The sequence below is a fragment of the Girardinichthys multiradiatus genome, chromosome 24 (genome assembly GCF_021462225.1).
Source record: "Girardinichthys multiradiatus isolate DD_20200921_A chromosome 24, DD_fGirMul_XY1, whole genome shotgun sequence".
NCBI lineage: Eukaryota > Metazoa > Chordata > Actinopteri > Cyprinodontiformes > Goodeidae > Girardinichthys > Girardinichthys multiradiatus.
Window position 1 is genome coordinate 11518948 of NC_061816.1, and position 21003 is coordinate 11539950.

Sequence of the window (21003 nt, forward strand, 5' to 3'; positions counted from 1 at the left end):
AAAAATCTATTATTCAAAAGATAATTTGCATCAAAACTGACCCATTCACATTTGATGTCCAAATTGTTTGGCTCCTCACCTCCCTGCTTCCTCATCTGACCAAACCAATGAGTTAACAATAACAACAGATAAACGGTACAAAATGGTGGAGTCAGACTGAAGCAGACAATTAGAGCAGAAAAAGTAGAAACCCGTAGCAATCTGTGCTGCTGCTGTTGTTGATTACTAAAGAAAGTAGTCAGCAACATTACCAGAAAGACACAAACTGTAACAGGGCTGCTGCTGAATACATCTGCATGGATCAGATCCTCGTTTACACTGTAAAAAATATATATTTCGTGTGCACCAGATCGATGGTTGTTTTGAAACAATTTATTTTAGTATGGAATGATCCTTTATTTGTCCTCAGACAGGCCAGTACACCAGGAGACGTGGAGGAGGCCGTAGGAGGGCAACAACCCAGCAGCAGGACCGCTACCTCCACCTTTGTGAAGGAGGAACAGGAGGAGCTCTGCCAGAGCCCTGCAAAATGACCTCCAGCAGGCCACAAATGTGCATGTGTCTGCACAAACTGTTAGAAACCGACTCCATGAAAATTGGAATGAGGGCCCGACGTCCACAAATGGGGGTTGTGCTCACAGCCCAACACCGTGCAGGACGCTTGGCATTTACCAGAGAACACCAGGGTTGGCAAATTCTCCACTGGCGCCCTGTGGTCTTCACAGATGAAAGCAGGTTCACACTGAGCACATGTGACAGACGTGACAGAGTCTGGAGACATGGTAGAGAGCGATCTGCTGCCTGCAACATCCTTCAGCATGACCAGTTTGGCAGTGGGTCAGTAATGGTGTGGGGTGGCATTTCTTTGGAGGGTCACATGGCCCTCCATGTGCTCGCCAGAGGTAGCCTGACTGCCATTAGGTACCGAGATGAGATCCTCAAACCCCTTGTGAGACCATATGCTGGTGCGGTTGACCCTGGGTTCCTCCTAATGCAGGACAATGCTAGACCTCATGTTCCTGGAGTGTGTAAGCAGTTCCTGCAAGATGAAGACATTGAAGCTTTGGACTGGCTCGCCCGTTCCCCAGACCTGGATCTGATTGAGCACATCTGGGACATCATGTCTCGCTCCATCCACCAACGTCACGTTGCTCCACAGACTGTCCAGGAGTTGGCGGATGCTTTAGTCCAGGTCTGGGAGGAGATCCCTCAGGAGACCATCCACCGTCTCATCAGGAGCATGCCCAGGTGTTGTAGGGAGGTCATACAGACACATAGAGGCCACACACAATACTGAGCCTCATTTTGACTTGTTTTAAGGACATTACATCAAAGTTGGATCAGCCTGTAGTGTGTTTTTCAACTTTAATTTTGTGTGTGACTCCAAATCCAGGCCTCCATTGGTTAATACATTTGATTTCCATTGATGATTTTTGTTTGATTTTGTTGTCAGCACATTCAACTTTGTACAGAACAAAGTATTCAATGAGAATATTTCATTCATTCAGATCTAGGATGTGTTATTTGAGTCTTCTCTTTATTTTTTTGAGCAGTGTAGTATATTAACACTTATACTGTTATCTAGTCTGTTGTTTTGGGAAACAGGAAAAAAGCACTTTAATATTATGTATTTTTCTATATAAGGGCTGGATTGTCCCATACTTATTGGTTTTGCCCCAATTAAGAAAGTTAAAATATTGTCATATTGTAATTAATTATATATTTTTCTCTTAACTAAAAAAACATAAAACATAAACAAAAAGAGTGCCTTTAAAAAATGTTGCCACAATAAAGAAAATGGTATCGAGTATTTTTCTTTAGATTAAAGCATAGTCATGTGTTGGAATGACCCAGTCAAAGTATAACAATGGCCATCAGTGGGCTCTAGATGTACAAACTGTCTACTTTTAAGGCTAGGCTTAAAACTTTCCTTTTTGATAAAGCTTATAGTTAGAGTGGCTTAGGTTATCCTGAGCCCTCTCTCTGTAGTTATGCTGCTATAGGCTTAGGCTGCTGGAGGACATAATGACCACTTTCACCCTCTTCGCTACATTCTCACACTACTCTCCAATTTTGCATTATTTGCTGTTATTTCAGCTTTTAACTTTATGTTCTCTCTCTTTTCTCTTCCTAGAAGCTACACCTGGCCTGACTCTGTGTTTAGCTGTGGCACCTTCCTGGAGGGGGATCGGCCAAGCTTCTGCTGCCAACATCTTAATTCTCACCTTCTACAGATGATACAATTGGTTCAGTCTTGCAGTGTTAACCCTGTCTCTCCTAGACATAGCTACTGGCTGAGCTTCTACTGTAACTAACTGTATGTGTGCTCTTTCATACTCTAGACTTGAAAACTCGCTCAGAGTTCATCTGGTTAGCTATCTTTCTCTCCTAGATGAAGCCTCTAAAGGAGCTACAACTATTAACGTTTTACTTTTCCGTCCCATAGAAAGTACTCGTGGATCAGTGCTTCTTTGTTCTCTTTGTGTCTCTGCTCTGTTCTCTCAAACCCCCAGTCGGTCGTGGCAGATGGCCACTCACACTGAGCCTGGTTCTGCTGGAGGTTTCTTCCTGCTAAAAGGGTGTTTTCCTCTCCACTGTCGCTACATGCATGCTCAGTATGAGGGATTGCTGCAAAGTCAACGCCAGTGACCGTCCATTGTCTCTGCATGCTCATCCAGGAGGAGGGAATGCTGCAAGTCTCTGACTGGATGCAATCTGCTGGGTTTCCTTAGACAGAAAAACATTTTATCCAATTTGAATAAATAACTGAATCTGACTGAACTGTTCAATGATTAGGATTAATTGGAATGTATGTACCTGACTTTTGTGAAGTGCCTTGAGACGACATGTGTTGTGAATTGGCGCTATATAAATAAACTGACTTGAAATTGAATTGAAAGTTCTGACCTAAATTGGCAAGATTTGAAAACAGATGCCTGACTTAGCTTGAAAACGGGAATAATTTCGAATCTCAGAATGTGCAAAATGACAAATCTAAAAAGGACTTGCAGCTGTAATTACAGGAAAATTGGTTCTTTGACTGAAGTGAGCTGAATAAAACTGCAAACCCAACCTTTCAGATTTTTATTAGGAAATTAAGAAACAAAAAATTCTACTTCACCATTATATACCACTTAGTTTTATTTCAGCAATTGAAATTCCACAAAACTGCATTGAAGTTTTTAGTAGTAACGTTCTGAAATGTGAAAAAGTTCAGCAAGGACAAATTATTTTATAAAAAACGCACTGTAAATCATCTCCTGCTCCGCACTAGATTGCACACATTAGAAAGTGGCTTTTCTGCATCCTCCTGTTAACAAGCCATATGGAAGAGGAGTCCAACATTAAAAAAATGCTTTCTGGCCCTAGCAGCCCATTCCCCCCCACCGGTTCCTCCTGCTAGTTCACAGCAGGCACAGGAAGGTCAGGTCACGCTCTGACCATCTCGCTCCATTAGAAGCTAATGGGTGGTATGATTGTGACACTAAGGGCAACACAGAATGATAGTGCTTTACCAGAGGCGCTAACAAACAATATTGGAGGATGAGGGCCTAGAATCATCTCGACGGATCTTACAAATATATGCAAAGAAAACTGCAACTAGCCTTATCCTGACTGAGACCCAGGCTTTTGCTTCACTGAACTGACAAATCACTTTGGAGAGGTGCCATTATTCAAAGTCAAAAGGTAAAGCAATGGATCATGTAAAGAAATTAAAATCCTAAGTGAAACTTTATGAGAAAAACCAACACGCATGCAGCTAAATGGAAAGCAGACTGGCATGGCAAGAATCTTTTCTTAAGCCTTCATTGAGTTCGCTCAATGTAATTACAATCAAACCGGGTTTAGCTGAAAGTGTGTTTGAGAGCAGCTGAGTGCAGAGGGGGGTATAGTTAATTGAATATAATCAGATGGAGAGCTGTTGTGGAGCTCAGATGGGAGGGCTGCATCAAGGTCGACCTGATGAGATTTGATCAAATCAACTCAAGGGACCGACTCCCGTCGGGTAAACCTCTCCAGCCAGATTTGATCGGATCCACGGGGAGTAGTCTGTTACAGAGATGATCCAACTTTACTCATATTTACTGTCCCAAGAAAGAGGAAAAAGACAAACATGCAAATTTGTTATGAATATTCAAATGTGTCGTATGGATCATAATGTGAACATGGAGTGGGTATAGATTCTGATTAGGCTGCCACTCGTTTCACATTTTTTAATCAGTGCACTCGAGCCTCGCGCTCCTTTTCATCACCGGCCATTCAAGCGGTGCGTGCAGAGTTACAGGACCATTCAGATGCTAGTCAAACCGAGGTGTGTGATTGAGAAGGAGAGAGGGAGAAGGAGGCAAGAGAGCGAGATGTCACAGAGCATCAAAGGCTAATCAAGCACGTCTGAGCCTCGCAATCACATCCCATTCAGCAAACTTTTTTCCTCTAGCAGGTTAACACTTTAAAGTAATGCTTTATTTTTGCCTGTTGGGGGGGTGACATTTGACTTTTAATTAATGACTCCAGACAATATTTAAGAGCAGAGTTCACCTGCAGCTGTTGGAAACGCAACACAAAAAAAGCCTGATTTGATTTTTCTTATAATTTCATGAGCAGAAAAGGTTAGAATTGATTTATAACTAATGACTGTCTTTAAATCTTAAAATGTATCTGCATGCTGAAGCGCAGATGCACAGCAGCAGTCTAGATGACCTAAAAAAGATAGCGCTATGTGTCCCACCCAGTTTCCTAGCATAGCTTGCAAGCGACAGATGATGAGGAACGTTCTCATAGTCGAGCTGAAGACATTTCAGAAGATCATCTGGGATGAGATCCATCACATTTCCATTTGGTCAACCAGAGGGAACCCACTGGAGAACCCACTGGCCACCTTGTAGGTGCTGTGATTAAAGGGGGTAACTAAACAGAACTACACAGAAAATCATTCGTTTTTTTATATTAAATTTTCCATGAAATTAAATGTTATTTGAGGTCTGAATGGGGAGTATGCTTTTTTGTTTGTTTTTTTAATAATCATGGTTTCTGTAGACTATGAACTATGAAATATAAAGTAAATAACCTCACTAACTTAACTTAAACATTTGAAATATGACTATTTTAACTAACTGGTGTTTTTTGGCTAATTCTTACAGTATACATTAATCTTCAGAACAGTGAACACATCAAGCTTAGCCATAATATCATGTACCCACTCTCCCACTACAAAGAGCTGTTGGGGAATAATATAACAAATTATTTGATTTTAATTCCCAAAACGGGCCAGCTTTAAGATGCAACTAAAATGTTATTTCAGATCTAATGTAGGCCTACAACTGATTACAGGTGTCTTAATACATTAAAACAAAAACTTTATTTCATTATTTGAATTTAAGAAGTGTACATCAAGTAGATTTATTAAACACATCAGGTTTTTTGTTCTAATTTTCATGATTTTGAAGATGAATGTCACAGCTAAAGAAGTCACCTCTTTTCCGAATGCTATTACCAAGCATATTAATGGAAAATTTAATGGAAGGAAAAAGTGTGGTGAGAAATGGCAACCGGACCAACTTATTATCCAGAAGCAAAGCTCACTCAAGAGTTTGGAGGAGACTGACGAGGAGCGGTCACATTCCCTTTGAACCAGAGACAACATCAGAAGCGTTTTATTTGAGTTGAGGATAACGACCGGAGTATTGCTCAGTGGTCCAAAGTCCGTTGGTCGGATAAAAGTACATTTTGAGTTTAGACTTGAATTCCGTTTTCTTGGAGACAAGCGTGCACAGAGAGGTTGTTCATAAACCCATAACATTTCAATTCCACCTCCATATATGAAAGTAATAACTGCAAGCATAAATAAACTGAATAAGGAGATGGAGAAGACAGGAAACAACAGCGTTGTTTAACTTAACTACCAAACTGGATCCAGTTAGCTGGAGCCTTCTTAGCCCCAAATGTTCTGTTTCTACTGCTGAAGGCACCAAGTCTGAGACCAAAAAAAAAACAAAAAACAAAGGGCATGTTTACATGGACATAAATAATTGCAATATAGGGCCGATCGAAATAAAAAGGTGCCAATCGGAATATTTTGATCGGATTCAGCTCAGTCGGGATGAAATTGTGTTCCGGTTTATGCTCGGATCACGTCATTCTGATTGTGGCAAACTCACCCGACGGACCATGTGAGCTTTATGTCAACGGGCCGCATTTCTGCCTTTAATGGAAAAACTTGGAGAGATGTTAATTTCCTCTCGCTCCCTCATCCTGTAACACAGGGACAGTGTGTGTTGCTGAGCCTGTAGCTTAACTATAGTAACCAATAACACCCCAAGTGCCTCACAACCAACACCGGACTGAGCTCATGTGCAGACTTTGAGCAGAAGCCCAAATTAATTTCACTTTATCCTATTTTGATCCCATCTGATTGTGTAGATAACGCGAATCTAAGACACATCACTAAATACTATTCATTTAGTGATGCAGCCTCGATTATTACATTTGAACCAAAAGGTGAAATAGTAAGTTCTTGGTATTAATGCACTTATTTTTGTGTACTCCCTGTTCAGTCTCAACATACCTGACCTGAATACCGTGGCCTTTTTATTAGTAAATAAAACTTTAAATTGTCTTTTGTGGGTATGGAATAAATAAAATTATTTCTTTTTCTTTTTAAGACAATAAAATATGCCTATACTGTTAGTGGTGAAATCTGACTTTTTAAGCCTAGCTCCAGACCTTCTCATAGCTCCAGCTGCCATTCAGAGCTGCAGGGCAGAACAAACATACAACAGTGGTCCATCAAAGAAGAGGACGGTATAATAGACTCAGCAGTGACCTGGAGTGGCCCATCTACAGTGAGCTCTTTTGTGTGGCCACACCTAAAGCAACAACCTTCAGTCTTCCACTCATTCATTAGATTTATATTAATATTCATAAGCAGGCTGGTGGCCTGTGTCTCAAGATAGGGGGTTAACAAACACTTTGTGCGTGCACGCCGTTGTGCATGCAAGCATTCATGTCACAGATGCAGGGGGCCGAGTTGTAATCAAATCACAGCCGCCCCCTCATCAACCACCAGCGGCGTCTCCTTGCGTACACACCAACACGCTGCCCTGCAGGCTGCGACTGGAGTTCAGCACAGACGCCACGGACAGCTGAAATGTGTCTGTGTGCTGAATAATAGTCAAGGGTTTGCCCGCATAAAGAGGTCTGGACTTGCGGCAACGCCGAGCACTAGGAGTACAAATAACTAACCATTATCTCTCATTAGCATCCGTGGCTAACACAGAGCCCATGCTGTGCGGCGGAGGGCCCTCACGCTGGGACCACTCCTGTATGATTGATGGTGAAACAGCACCGGCCACAATAACGTGACAAAAAAAAAAGAAAAAAAAGTGCTAACGATACATCTGTTGGAAGAGGGGAGGTAATAAAAATGTAGACAAACAAAATGGAGTCGGGCTATCAATAATGCCAGGCACAGCTCATTAATCTAGCAGAGCCGACACCATTTTGAGGCCTGGAGATAAGTCCAATGACTGGCACGTTCTGAAGATCATGGAGGCATGTCTTGTTTCAGCTGCCATCATTTCATCAGCTGCTAAAACAAAAGGGATAAAATGAGAGGGGCGACTAAAGGGGAAGAGATAAATGCAGCCGTAACTTAATAACTTAGCATTTCATCAAAACTTTCATTCATTAAAGTAATATTCGTTTAAAATGACACTATGATATAATTCAAGCTTTTATTTCTAATCATTTTGATGATTAAGGTTTACAGTGAATAAGAACTAAATTTAATTTTTAAGATAATCAGAATATTACATATGAGCCATAAAAAATTATTTTAAACAAATGTGACATTTTACCTTTCTGAAAAACTTGGGGTGGGGTTTCCATTAGCTGCCAGCCATAATCAATAAAATAAACAGAAATGGATGCCTGAAATGTATCATAATGTGTGAAATGACTCTTTCCAAAGGAATTTTTGCTTTTTAAGTTGAATAATGAAATAAATCAACTTTCTGAAGACATTTTAATTTACCGAAATGAGGGTTGTCTCGGTTATATTTTATAATAGTATGAGAGTAATTTTAATCTCTTAATTGGTGTAAAATCAATAAATAGTAAGCAATTCAGCAGCCCTTTGGAAATTAATGTAACTTGGAGCTGGCCGTTGGTTAGTTCACCACTCTGCCCTTTTATACCTTTATTGTTTGGGATGTATTGTTCCCGATTTAATACGTCTGCCGCTGAATATTTCACGTTGAGCATGCATCAACTCATACCCACAGGGGGATGAAGATGCTTGTATTTAAACAGACAACGTTAACTTATGCTGTCTGGCATGTTTAATACATTGCTGTTGTAGATACATTACTGACCTTTTCGAGTTTCTCATTAACCTCAGAGCGTCGTGCTTTAAGATGCTTGGCCAGGTTTGTGGTGCTACTCAGCTTTGGACCACCCAGTCTGCAGCAAAGCTTGCATAAAGACTTTTCCAGTTAGTCTTCTTTGTGGTTTCCAAACAACACTTTTGTCTTTCAACTACAGAGGGTCACAAAGCCTCTTCTTTTGAGTTTTTTAACTTCCAGCACCAGCTCAGTTTTGACTGTCAGCCATCATTGTTTAGGTGAGACACAACAAGAGAGTGGAGGAGCTGAGTGTCTAAAGCACTGCTGTGCCAATCAAGGTGCCAGACTGGCTCAGTTGGTATTAATTTTGACGGAAATGATTATCATAAAAACAAAATCGTTTTTTTTGTATTGATTATGTTGAATAATTGAAAACCATAATTGTGCTGGTTACAGTAAAGCATTAATAACTAAAAGCAACATCAGGTAAACTCTGTGGCAGAAATGGATCAGATTCTGAAAGCAAGATGGTGTTAATACACTCCATTGGTCTAAAAAGAAAAAGAAAACAATAAAATATCTGATTCATCAGCAAATAGTGTGTAATTATTATAGGAATTGCATCATCCCAGAACATAAAGGTTTTGAAAAATTTCCAGAGTTTATTATTCAGATTTGTCCTCTTTTTCCCACCTAGAGTGTTAGCCAAAAAGGTAACACTACCTAGTGTACATGGTATTAAGCTGGAACGTGTCCGTGCACACACACACACACACACACACACACACACACACACACACTAACATTTAAATACAGATCTTGCAGCCTAAAACAACAGCTCTCATGGCATTGCACAGGTTCAATGAATATTCTATTTCATTTTGGTTTCTTGTGACCAAGTGTCCATAATTCATTATTCATCTGGACTCCAATCTTATGAATATGGAGCATGGCGAGTTTATTAGCACATCTCTTGAATACATTTTGAGAAAGAAGAAGAAATTACCTCGCTGCAAAACGAAACTGCAGCACGAAGTAAGTTCTGGAACGGCACAATCAGTGAATCAAGAAAAAACTCTGCTCGTCATGTTGCTGTTTAAATATCCCTACAATATAAGCAAGGCTTGGATTTACAAGTGCCATCTTTGATGGGCAACTTGTCATTCTGCCAAGCTGAAACAAAAATCAAGAGTCCATACAAATCCGCTGCCTGCTCCAAGCCCCTCAAACAATGACAGATTGTTTTCCGGGATTTACTGTTCCACAATAAAGCAACCTCACTATCGCTCCAACAGCTCATCTAAGCTGTCCATCAGATGTCAAGACTGCTATGTAAAGACTGGAAATAAAAAGCCTACATAAAAAATATTATTTAAATTAAGTGGAACAAAAGGGTCATCCTCCTCCGCCTCACCTTTTCTCTGTCTTCCACCAGGTCACCAAGCAAGTCGTCAATGTCTAGGATACCTCCGTCAACGTACTCCAAGTGGTGAATATTCACAGGAACGTCTCCATGTTGCTATGAAGAAAAAAAAACATCTCATTAGGACGAGCCAATGAATAGGAGTTGAATAAACAACATTGTCGGATATTTAAGTCATCGATAGCTGTATCCATTATTTACTATTTTAACACCAAAGAAGATAAAAAGGCTGGTTAATGTGTGGCTAGAAATGCACCGATTGAGTTTTTCATGAGTACGTGATGTTAGCTGATGTGTTTCTGTCCTGAAAATATTGGGTGTTCTTGGAATCAATGCATTTAATCATTAGGTTTTATTTAGGTTTGGTCTAAAAGAAGAACTGAAAATAAATAATCCTGAAAGTGAAGCACCCTGAGACAGGAGAGAAATATGATGCCAAAAGTTACAGGGATTTCGGTACTGTTTTAGCTGTTCCCAAAAGTCTCTGGTGTTGTTATTGGAATCTGCTGGAGGCCAGGAGCAACTCTCCCAGTTTGGGGGTCACAGCTAAGAGTTCTCCAATTACCACAGGGAACGCTGAATCCTCAACTTTCCACAACATCTCCATTTCATCTCTGAGTCCTTGGTATTTTTTAAACTTCACGCTTTTTATTCTTTATGCTGCTGCCATCTGGGATAGCTTTATCCATTGCTACGACCACTTTATGTGGTTTGTCAACAACCACAATGTCCAGTTGTTTAGGCTTTCCTGTTTAGTCAGTGTGGACCTGAAAGTCCCACTGGATATAAGCCTCGTCATTCATCACCTCTGGCTGTGAAGCCTGTTAGACCTCTAACCTATATTCGCCACATACACTATAATACGAAAAGTATTCAAACTTCTGCCTTAACACATGTGAACCTGAGTGACATCCCGTTCTTAATCCATAGGGTTTAAATGATATCGGCGCACCCTGTGCAGTTGTAACAGCTTTAACTCTTCTGGGAGACATTCCACAAGTTAAGAGTCTTTATGAGAATTTCTTTTACTATTTTTCTAAGTGCATTTCTAAGGTCAGACACTGATTTTAAATGAGAAGGTCTGGCTCGCAGTCTCTGCTTTCGTTCATCCTAAAGGTGTTTTGGTGGTTTAAGGTCAGGGTCTTTGCAGGTCAAGCAAACCAAAATGCCTCATTCATCCCATTAAAGATCTTGCTTTGTGCACAATCATGTTGGAACATGAAGGGGCGATCCCCAAACTGTCCCCACAAAGTTGGGGGCATGACATTGTCCAAAATGTCTTTGCATTCTGAAGCATTAATCGTTGTTTTCACTGGAAGTAAGGGGTGAAGCCCAACTTCCTAAAAGCAGCTCCATCCCAAAACCCCCCTTCCATTTACACTTGACCTCCAGCAGTCAGACAAATGCGGGTTTTCCTGGCAACATTCAAACCTAGATTTGTACATTGGATTGCCAAACAGGGACTGATTATCCACCACTCCGGGGAACATGTCTCCACTGCCCTAGAGCCTAATGGTGGTGTGCTTTCCACCACTGCTTCCAACGCTTTTAATTGCCCTTAATGATGCAAGGTTTTTATGCAGAGGGCTGTAGCTATACAAAGTTTCCAACATCTGTTCACCCCAGCATATACATTAAGACCTTTGTTCCAATGGGTTCTTGAACAAATGGCATTCTCCTTACGTAATGCCATGTGGCTGATGTTCTTTGGTTTCTGAAACTAAAGCTGAACTCTACACTGTACCTGTACAACACAGTGTCTGCAGTATGTAGTATCTACAGCAGTTGTGGCATAAGATGGATGTGGACATAAACTTGCATGTTTTTGTTGTTTCATGGGAAGTGGGGGCACATTTCTGGCCAGTTCAAGAGCACAAACTGAGACAACAAAATAAAACTGAAGCCAATTCAATTTTGACTGCATCACAATCTGAAATCTGTTCACAAAATACAATCAACAGAGAAGTTCATGAACAATCCCAGCTTCCTATTTTTGTGACCTAGTCTAGAAATGACTGTTGTGGTGTTGCTTTGTCCATCTGATAAGGATTTAGGCGGAAGAAAATGATAAAACAAAAAGTAAAACGACACAATTTTAGTTAAATGTTGCCTTTATGAGAAGTATCCATTTTCAATAAGTTATACTTACAAGCAAGTTGTGAGCAAAGAAAAAAAGTCAACACAAAAAAAAAAAAGAATAAAACAGCAATGCATTAAACAATTAAATTACTTTATATAGGGAGTAAGCCTTGAAGGCTACACCCTATTGTGATTAGCCTCAACCCAGTTCTAATGAAAAATAGGGGAGTCCCTCCTTCCCCCCCAAGTGCATCTCTTAAATCAAATGGCTAGAAGAGTTTGGGATTATACTAACAGAAATAACACAAGACTAAGTCTTTTTGTCAGCACTACACCTCTGAGACCGACCAATCAAAGTGTTTTGCTCCAGCTGGCAGATAAACACCCTGCAGTTTTTCAGACAACATTAAGACAAACAGGTTCATGGTTTGGTGATCCAGGGTTCAAAGCACCTAGTCACTGGACTATGAGAGCATACAAACCAGACAGACAAAGGAAGGACGATCAAAGTTATGCTGGAAACAATGAGAGCACAGCCAATTATCCAGACAAGATAAATCATATTCAAACTGAGTTAATCTTTCTTCTACCCAAAACTAAGAAAAAAAAAACATGACTTTTACCAGATGATTAGTTTTGAAGAGTTCTTTTATTCATACTTCAAAGTATTACAAGTTCATGGAAACAAAAGTTGTCTGCACATAGTATTTCCGACTGGCCAGAAAAGCAGGTTCAACTCGACTGTCTCCCTGCATTCTTCTACTCCCAACTAACCTTTCATGTACTGTAGCAGTGTGTAAGCATAAGCAACGTGTGGAGTTCTGGTAAAAAGTTTACATACGCTCAACATGGGCATGGATGCCATGTTCATTTTGGTCTTTTTATGATGCATTTCAGGCGCTTTGTTTTTTTTAAGTGGAATGAGCACAAAACAAATAATCTCAACAATTTTTAAAAACATGAATTAGATTTAATAGTTTGAGTTTATTGTGGACTTTTCTGTAATTCGCTCCGTGTTATTTGAATTAAACATACAAGCTCAAATATATACATACACCTCCACTAGTTTGGGGTTCAATTAAACTTCCTGGATCATGGCACAGGCCTGGCCTTTGAGCATAGTCCACACCTTTTCAGTAGCTGACATTACTAAAAGTTAATATTAGTCAGCTTTATAAATTGCATGAGTGTTTGGATCAACACCCCAGCTGTTTATCTGTGCTGAAGATGGTTTCTAGGTAGTTCAGCTTCTTACCAACTCCATTTACCTTTTCCAATGCTCCAATATGAAAGGAAACAAGACAGCCCCACAGCATGATGCTACCACCACTATGCTTGGCATTTAGTACAATGTTCTTTGGTGCAACTTGACTCCTCTACTAGTCACTATGGCCATGATAGCTCAGGCAATGGAGCCTTTATTCCATGGCCATGTAAACCGTGCCACACTTTGGAGAGAGACACTGGTGTTGGACAATTTTTCCAGTTTATTTTTCTTAATTATCTTTACCACTTTCAGAACCGCTCAAATATATCTTTAAAGGCCTAAAGTCAATATGCAATACATGCCAATGATGAGTTTATACAAATTTCCACCAGAACTGTTAGGCAGGAAGAATCTTAATTGTCTGTTTTGGGATGACAACATATCCCACAGCTTAAGGGAAAAAAGGGGATGGAGTGTGATTTTCAAGAAGAGGTACCTCACCAGATCACAGGATTAAAGCAGAAGATTAATGCCCGGGAGTTAATGGGGATCACCTCTGAAGCAAACCCCAGATAAATGCAATTTTCTCCATCTACTAGTGAATAGATGACACTTTCCAGGCAAAATAAACTGCAGGGAGGAAAAAAGGGGGAATAAAAAGTTGCTCAGAGTGAATCCTTTGTAATTCCTTCACTATCCCCATAAAATAAATAACAAAAGGAGCTGAAACTCAGGCAACTGCAGAGAAGAATTACCATGACAGTTAGAAGAGTAAACTCCCTGCAAATTACACTCCTAAGTCCCTCATCATTTAAAAGTGATATCTCTCCTTCCTCTACCACTCTCCCACCCACCGCACACTCTGGCGAGCAAAACAAGTCATCCCGAGAGAACGGTGAAGCGCTGGAGCGATTAGTGGAGCTAAATTCTGTGAAGTGGTGGTGCTATTTCACACTTTGATCCTCAGAAGAATGTGTCATTATGAAGCTGTAAGAACACAGTGTGGGTTTAGCCGTGATAAAAAAGAAGTCGTTTAATGAACACGTCGATGACGACTTGTTCTCAAGTTGGACCGGTTGCTGGTGGTGTGTTTAAATGTGAGAGAAAAACTGAAATGATGGAAAGATATTAGTTGGTGACAACCTGAAACATGAGAATGCAGAAATACCTCGTTTTGAATAAAGCTATTCTGACCTCAACAGCGACTGGCAGGTTACAAAACCAACTACTTCTACAGGAAGTTGATTGACCTGATTATAGTTATGAAAGGACACCAAACCTTTCACATTTGTTTTTGGTTTTTTTTGTTTAACAGTTAATACCATTTATCATTTTCCTTCCACTACAATTATGCATTACTTAGTGTTTGTCTATCACAACATTAAGGTTTGTGGTTGTAATGTGACAAAATGTGAAAAGGTTAAAAGGGCTATACTTAAGCCACTGTATCAGGAAGTATAATCCCTTATCAGCTTTGAGGAATCATTTCTGCTTTATGTTGCGTGCCTCCAGCTGTCTGTCTGCCAGATGAATAGTGTCATCTCCAGCACTTTTACAAACATGTCTGCATGAACACGTCAGACAGCTATTTCAGGTCTAAAGTTGACACAAAGCAGGAGGAGAATCAACAGCAGGCTGGATCAGTTACATTCAACTATAAAAATGCATTCTGCATAGCTGAGCTGTGACTCACAAAACCCGACAACGCTGGACGAGAACTGCTCTCGCTCAGATGAGAGGGACAGAAAAGAGCTTTCAGCTCGTTTAGTGAACCGTCACTGCTGAGTTGCTGTAGGAGTTTTAATCTGAATTTAACCCGGTCCGCTTCAGCAGAGAACTCCTAGGCAAAAGGCCGATACAGTACAGTACCAATTCGGTCAAGAGACCAGATGAGATCAACAGCTTTTCTCTAAACATTTAAGTAATTTAAATAAAAACTAATTTTGGTGAGAAAGAAATTAGGACATCCTGAAATGTATTCCTACTTAAAATGGCAAAACGAATAAATAAATCTCACAAAGGCCTATCCCGTCAGGCACACAAGAGTAAAACATTGTTGTCCTGCATTTTAAAAGAGGTCTTCCCAATTTAAACCTGAGACATTTAGTTTGGTGCTCCTGAGTGTTAGAGTAACAGTGAACACAATGGTGAGATCCAAAGAGGCGTCTGAGGCCTTCAGAGATAAGATTGTAGCAGTTTAATCTGAAATCGGCCATTCCACCGTACCGAAAATAGGATGTTAAAAAATTACCACCAACATGCCCAGGTCTCTTAGCCCAAGTAAGTTCATCTTGTAAGAACGCTACAAGATGCTTAAGGAAGCCTCCAATAACACTATAATGATATCACAGGACCTACTCACAGGCACGTTATGAAAGTGCATGCCAGTAGAAAGTCACAATCAGAGAAAGGCAGAACAATAGGATGTGCAGGGAGGAAACTATTGATCTCTAAGGAAAACATGAAGGCCAGACAAAAAACAGACAAAGGTCAGGACTTCTGGAAAAATGTTCTTTGGACAGAATAATCTAAAACTGAATTATCTGGACAGAGGACATGTTTGCCATCAACCAAATACAGCATTCCAGGAAAAGCACTTAGGGCCAAAGGTAAAGCATAGAGAGGGAAAGTGTCATGGTTTGGAAGTGCTTTGCTGAAGCAGGACCAGTTCAGCTCACATCATAAAATTTTGGGCTGAAACAAATACTTAAATGACTAGTACCTTGGTTACAAAACTTTTATTAAATTCTGTTCAACTATTCAGCGCACTGTGTTCTAGCCGGCTGGTTATTTGCCTTGCACAATGCTCGTACTTCCGCTAATGATAGCCTATGCTATAAAAGGCAGTGTTTATTATGCCTGAATTTGAATTTGCTGTTTACCTTTTTGATAATTAATGCATAATTATATATTTTTTTATTTCTTCTTTGTTTTTGCACAAAAAAAAAACATGCTGTTAAAAGAGAATTATTTGCTACTTATATTTTCTTTTTCATGTATTTCTATTACTCATAAAATAAGCTTAAGTAGTTAAATAAAAAATATGCAGAATGTGCTAGTTTTTTATCTGATTCCATGATTAATCATCAGACTAATTAGTAGAATACTACTACTAAAATAATTGTTAGCTGCAGCCCTAACAGGATTCACCATAGTATTTTCCATGAATCAGAGGGTACTTGATGAAAATGTGAGACCATCTATAAAGAAATTAAAGCTGAAGCAGACCTGCACCCTGGAACATGGCAATGACCCAAATTAAACCAGTAAATCCACTGAGAGGCTAAGAATCAGGAAATGGAAAGTCTTGGGTCTAGTCAAAGCCCAGATCTGGATTTAACGGCAATGCTGTGAGGTGACTTGAAATGGCAGACTTTCCTCTGACCAATGTCAGAGGCTACAATATGCTTCTCACAGACGTTATTGCACCTAAATGGGTTAACAAAGGCTATTAGGTGATGGGGTGCCCTAACTTTTTACTAAGCTACAAAAAAGAAATCAATTCAAAAAAATAACACTATACTTTAAAACTTTAATATTATTTAACAATTTCTTTTTTAAATCAATGGGGTGTCCTGATTTTTTTTTCTGCTTAACTGTAATCTATGGATTTTTTTCATTTGAGAAACACCTTGTTCCTAACTATTATTTGAACTTTCATGCAGACAAGGTAAGTCATTTCAGACGTCCTTCTAGGAAAACTGTAGATTAGATTCATCAACAATGGCTCCTCTAAAAACATATTCCTGCCATTTTGTATTTTCTTTTCCAGTGATTATAAACAAAACATATGGAGAATTACTCATATCTATACCACTTTTCCATTTCCATACCAAAATTTAAAGAAATGCTCTTTTGCACAGAGCTTTATATATCTCAACATCTTAGGTGCAAGACATTACACGCTCCCACAATTCTTTATTTTTTCCATCTAATGCAGCAACTGCAGCATTTCGACAGACGTTATCACCATCCTGATAATGTGCAAATACGATAACTTACAGATCACACTTTATAATAAGCACTATTTTATCTATGCAGTTGGGTTAGGGAGTTTTTCTCAACAGAGCAGGGATGAAATACGTTTAAATAAACTGTTAATTAGGATGGTCTACATGACATTGTGGGAATGCTCAGTGGGACTCTAAAAAACGCACACCAACAGCCTCGGTGATTATATGCAGGTTTTTGAAGCTGTCCCTGCTGTCAACACAGAGGTCAGCAAGTGGAGAAATCTGCAGTTAATGTTGGCGCTAAATGGGTTCTGCTGGCAGCTAATCTACTCCCATCTATTTGGCCCTTGCTTGGAGCAGAGCTGGACTGTCCTCATATTAGGCAGAGGCCGTGGACTGCTGAGTCAGTGCCTGGCTTCAGTAGCTGATTAACATGCTATGTGAAAAGCAATCAAAACCCAGGCGGATTCTAATCACACAGTCACATTTAGCCTTGTGCAGCTGGTGCACCGCAGCGTGTCGCACTCAGAGTCAACAGGGACTCTCTGGGCAAAGAGGGCTTGGCTGCTACTGTCAGTGAAGCAAACATTCGACAGCTCAGGGGATCACTGAAAGGGATGAGCTCTACTGTGTGTGTGTCTGTGGCCATCTAGGTGTTGGTGTGCCTCTCTCTGCGGAAAGGAAGCTATCCATCGAGCCACCCAATCGCTCTCTCAATCCATGCTTCCAAGGCTTCTCAGAACCAGAAACTCACCCCCCCGAGGGAGGGAGTGTGGGCAGGCTGAGCAGGCACCAGCCAACCGATAAGAACGAGCCCTGTCACCAATCCTAATCCCCAATCACTCACAGGACAAAGCCTGCTGTCCACCACGCACCTCTCCAGCTGTGGCCACATTAAAGACATCAAACAGTAAACTTCCACCTGCCCGCCGAGATATCAGGGCTTAAACCAGGAGCTATTGTACAGGTAGACAGCAGAATCTGCAGCCAGAACCACTCACATCCTCATAGAGACACACATTAGCACGCTATCATGCAAAGACAGCATGCACGCAAGCCGCTGATTAATAAAAAGGTCAGTCTGGCAGAATGATTAATGTTTGAAAGATCACAACATTAAGTATACAGAAGACTGAGGGGTTGTGTCTTTGACGTCAACATCCTTACAGGATTCCTACACATTTTTCATGTGAATTCATGCCATTCATCTTAAAAAACAAAACAGTGAAGTTCATTTTAAATTTATGGAAAATGTTCTTCCCCTGGTGGGCTTTAAATATATACTCTACAAAAATAACAGGATTGATGGATGGATGGCTAGCAGAAATGAAGAAATTACAAACACAAAATTTTATAAAATACAAATATTTTTCCATAAATTGATTTTATTTTTCCAGAACTGAAAAATACTAAATTACACACTTTTCCAGACACACTTTGCAACATCCTACAAATGGTGAAGAGCATTATAACCCACCTTGGAGTTTAACAACATGGATAAGGTTCAAAGTAACAGATTGTTTTTCAGGAAAATTACTAGAAACCTTCTGCACACTATAGCCACACAAAGATGCACACAAAACCCAAGTTTCAAAACTCAAAGACTTGCACTCCTTAGGGATTTACAGAGTCAAAACTGGATTGACTATAACAAATTTGCGGTTTGCAGTGCTGTCACTTCAGCATCTACATTCCAATATTTCAATATGAACCCTAGAAGATTAGATATATATCTACTATATTCAGAAGTGCCATGGGGGGTAACAGAGAGCCTGTTCAAATGAAGTATGAAATCTTTTAGCAATTTGTAAGCATAATTAGAATATGTGTTCCAGTGAGGATTGTTTGTCAGATTATTATTTTTTTAAATAACAGCCTTTAACCAGGTATAAAATATACCATTTAAAAAGCCCACATTACTGTATAAAATTGTTTTTCTTTTTTTTTGGTCTGATGTATTATTCTAATCTTAAATGTCGTGCTTTCATTAGCTGTAAGCAGAAATCCTCATAATTAACAGAAATAAAGGCTTGAAAACATCAGTTTGTGAGGAGTTAATCTGTATAATGTATTTCAATTAGTGAGCTAAGTTGCTGAAATAAAATCAACTTTTCAGTAATATTCTAACTTATTGAATGGGTCTGTAGATTCATTACACACAGAGTTATGTGTATTTAATTAATTTTATTTCTGTTAGTCTTGATGATCATGGCTTACAGCTAATGAAATCCCAAAATTCAGTTTGTTGTATAATTAGAATATTACATAAGACAATAAAAATTATTTTTTAATACACCAGTGTGCACCTACTTACAAGTATGTCCATGTACTGTACAGTATATGCACTCGGTCTTTTGTCGGGGCTCCTTTTGCGTAAATTACTGCATCAATGCAGCGTGGCATAGAGTCAGTAAGTTGTGGCTCTTCAGAGATTTTATTAGCTGTAAGTTGTAATCATCAAATGGAACAGAACTGAAACGTTAAAAATATGCCACTTTATGCGTAGTGAATTTATATCAGTTTCCCTTTTTATGTTTTTATTGAATATAACTGATTATATGAGTTTTGAATAAAGGCACCTATAACGGAATATAGTAAAAAAAATTTAAGTTTAGTTTTTTTTTATTTAGTTTTAAAATGTCTTATCTTGGATCAAAAAACTGGCATTTTAACAAGGGTGTGTTAACATAAGAGCCACAGTATAACATTTCTTTTTCAAATCAAATACTGTTTTTTATAAAAAAGAAAATCAGAGAAATTAAAAGATGTCCTAAAACTGATTTAAGTATGGTTTGAAATTTATTTTCACAAGACATATACCTCTTTTGAAAACCAAGTAGCCTACGTTAACTGACTGCAAGTTTTGTGGAAATAAAAACAAAAAGTACATTTCAAAATAAATAAAATTTATCAACGCAACTGAGAGGGGAGGCTAACTAAAGCTAGCTGCTAATGTTAGCTAACGTTAGCTTGGACATTATAAATCATAGCTACAGCCGTTGGTGTGTCACGTGACCCACCACCTAGCTAAGGTATGAGGGGCGTTTGTTACATAATGACAAACAGGACCGATATGAAATAAAGTGTTATTTGAGCAAAAACATGACTATAGCTGTGTATATGTATATAAAGACAAATTAAATAAATGATGTTATGTTTACACCTAAAGGTGTTTCAGAGGGTTTACCTGTTCTATTATCCTGCGGTACCTCCGTGTGGCTTGTTCGATTAATTCCCGTACGGTCCATCCAGCTTTACAGGGGACCACCACTGCGGTGTCACCGAAGGTTACTGTAACTTTCATGCCAGCTATGCTTTCACACTGTTGTTACAAAAAAAAAACAAAAAACAAAAAACGACAAGGGAATAAAGTTAATCCAAGTTTGACTGGTCCGAGGAGCCGAAACTGCTCCGTTTTAGAGGAAGGCACCTGTCTGTCGAAACCGGAGCAACAGGTGTCTCAGGTCGCAGTAAAATCACGAAAAACTTAACTTTTCTGACGTTAACGTGTTGTTCTGCTGAGCGAAATTCCAGAAAACATGTTGTTTTTAACAGAGCTTAAAGAAAGCGGCCGTTACGGCTACAAAAAAGGGACTTTTTGGCATGCTGAGCCGACTGCTGATCCACCCAAACAAAACAAAGTGAGACTGAAAAAACCCGGAAGAAATCACATTGACTCTGGCCCTGCAGGAAAGAATACTGACACTACCCCTATTTACCGCATAAAGGCCCATTCACTAAATTAGAATATTGTTGAAATGTTCATTTATTTCAGTGCTCAATTCACTAAGTGCAACACATTATATTGATTAATAACACACAGACTGGATGTTTTCAAGCCTTTCTTTATGTTAATTATGATGATATTTAGCTAACACCTAATGAAAATACGACATTTAAGATTAGAATATTACATAAGATCAATTAAAAAACATTTTCAATACAGAAATGTGGGAAAATACGTTTAATCTGTTTAAAGGTTATTTTAAACAATCTGAG

General features: G+C 39.4%; 1 protein-coding gene across 2 annotated transcripts in view; it reads right to left on the minus strand.

Annotated features, from left to right (window-relative positions):
- Positions 1-20675, minus strand: part of pard3ba (par-3 family cell polarity regulator beta a) — a 178517-nt gene extending 157842 nt beyond the window's left edge. The window contains exons 1-3 of one of the 2 annotated variants that reach the window (XM_047355690.1): positions 20497-20675; positions 20192-20326; positions 9757-9861 (exon numbers count right to left, since the gene is read on the minus strand). In XM_047355690.1, coding sequence (XP_047211646.1) covers positions 9757-9861; positions 20192-20308 — 222 coding nt within the window. In that variant the 5' untranslated portion in view covers positions 20309-20326; positions 20497-20675. Of the gene's footprint in view, positions 1-9756; positions 9862-20191 lie in introns of both variants that reach the window. The other variant, XM_047355689.1, reaches the window with a different exon arrangement.
- Positions 20676-21003: the final 328 nt, after the last annotated feature.